We start from the raw sequence: 631 nt of genomic DNA on the forward strand, positions 1-631 counted from the left end.
GAATGCAAGCTCTGAGGCACTGGCCTTGGGCTGGCCTCTTCTCTCTCTTTCCTTCCTTTTGTCCAAACTGGACTGAAGTACCCTTCTTTTCTACCTTTTGAGTGTGTGTGTGGAGGCGGGGGGGAATTGGGGAGTTGGGGGGTCAGTCCAGGCAGGTCTGACTTGGAGCCTGAGAGAGGAGAAGGTGTTTGCAGAAGGGCAGCGGCGTTTCAAGCAAAGGGCGCCTCTGGGTGGAGGAGGCGTGGGCGCTGGAGAAGGGCGTGCTCGGGCGAGCAGCACTCGCGGCGCCGCAGGACATGAATGCAGTCCAAGTCCTGGGGGTGCCCGGGGGGCATCGTAGCGAAATTGCCTTGCTGGTCCATTGGGAGCGCGTCCAGAACCCCAGGCTTAGCTCTCTTTGCAACACCCAGCCAGGTCCCCACCGGGCACCTGGCCGCGCTCGGCTGTCCGGTCGCGGGTGAGTACGTTCAAGGAAGCATCGCCACGCGGGCAGCTCCGTCCGCGGGTCCCGGACAGCGGCCAGGGGAGGCCCCTGCTGGCTCCACGGAGCCCTGGGCCTCGCTCGCGCCCCTCGAGGGCAGGCGCCAGCCCCGGCCCGCGGCGTCCCGGAGCCCCTCCGGGAGCCTTCCTG

General features: G+C 66.4%; 1 protein-coding gene across 6 annotated transcripts in view; it reads left to right on the forward strand.

Moving 5' to 3' along the window:
- Positions 1–200: 200 nt before the first annotated feature.
- Positions 201–631, forward strand: part of PROM1 (prominin 1) — an 87173-nt gene continuing 86742 nt past the window's right edge. For 5 of the 6 annotated variants that reach the window (XM_006918980.3, XM_015594949.2, XM_015594951.2 and 2 more), the window contains exon 1: positions 316–457. Coding sequence is in view for 1 of the 6 variants with exons in the window: in XM_015594950.2 (XP_015450436.1) it covers positions 301–457 (157 nt within the window). In the remaining 5 variants the exon portion in view is untranslated. Of the gene's footprint in view, positions 458–631 lie in introns of all 6 variants that reach the window. The other variant, XM_015594950.2, reaches the window with a different exon arrangement.

This window comes from Pteropus alecto, unplaced genomic scaffold (assembly GCF_000325575.1).
Source record: "Pteropus alecto unplaced genomic scaffold, ASM32557v1 scaffold5, whole genome shotgun sequence".
NCBI lineage: Eukaryota > Metazoa > Chordata > Mammalia > Chiroptera > Pteropodidae > Pteropus > Pteropus alecto.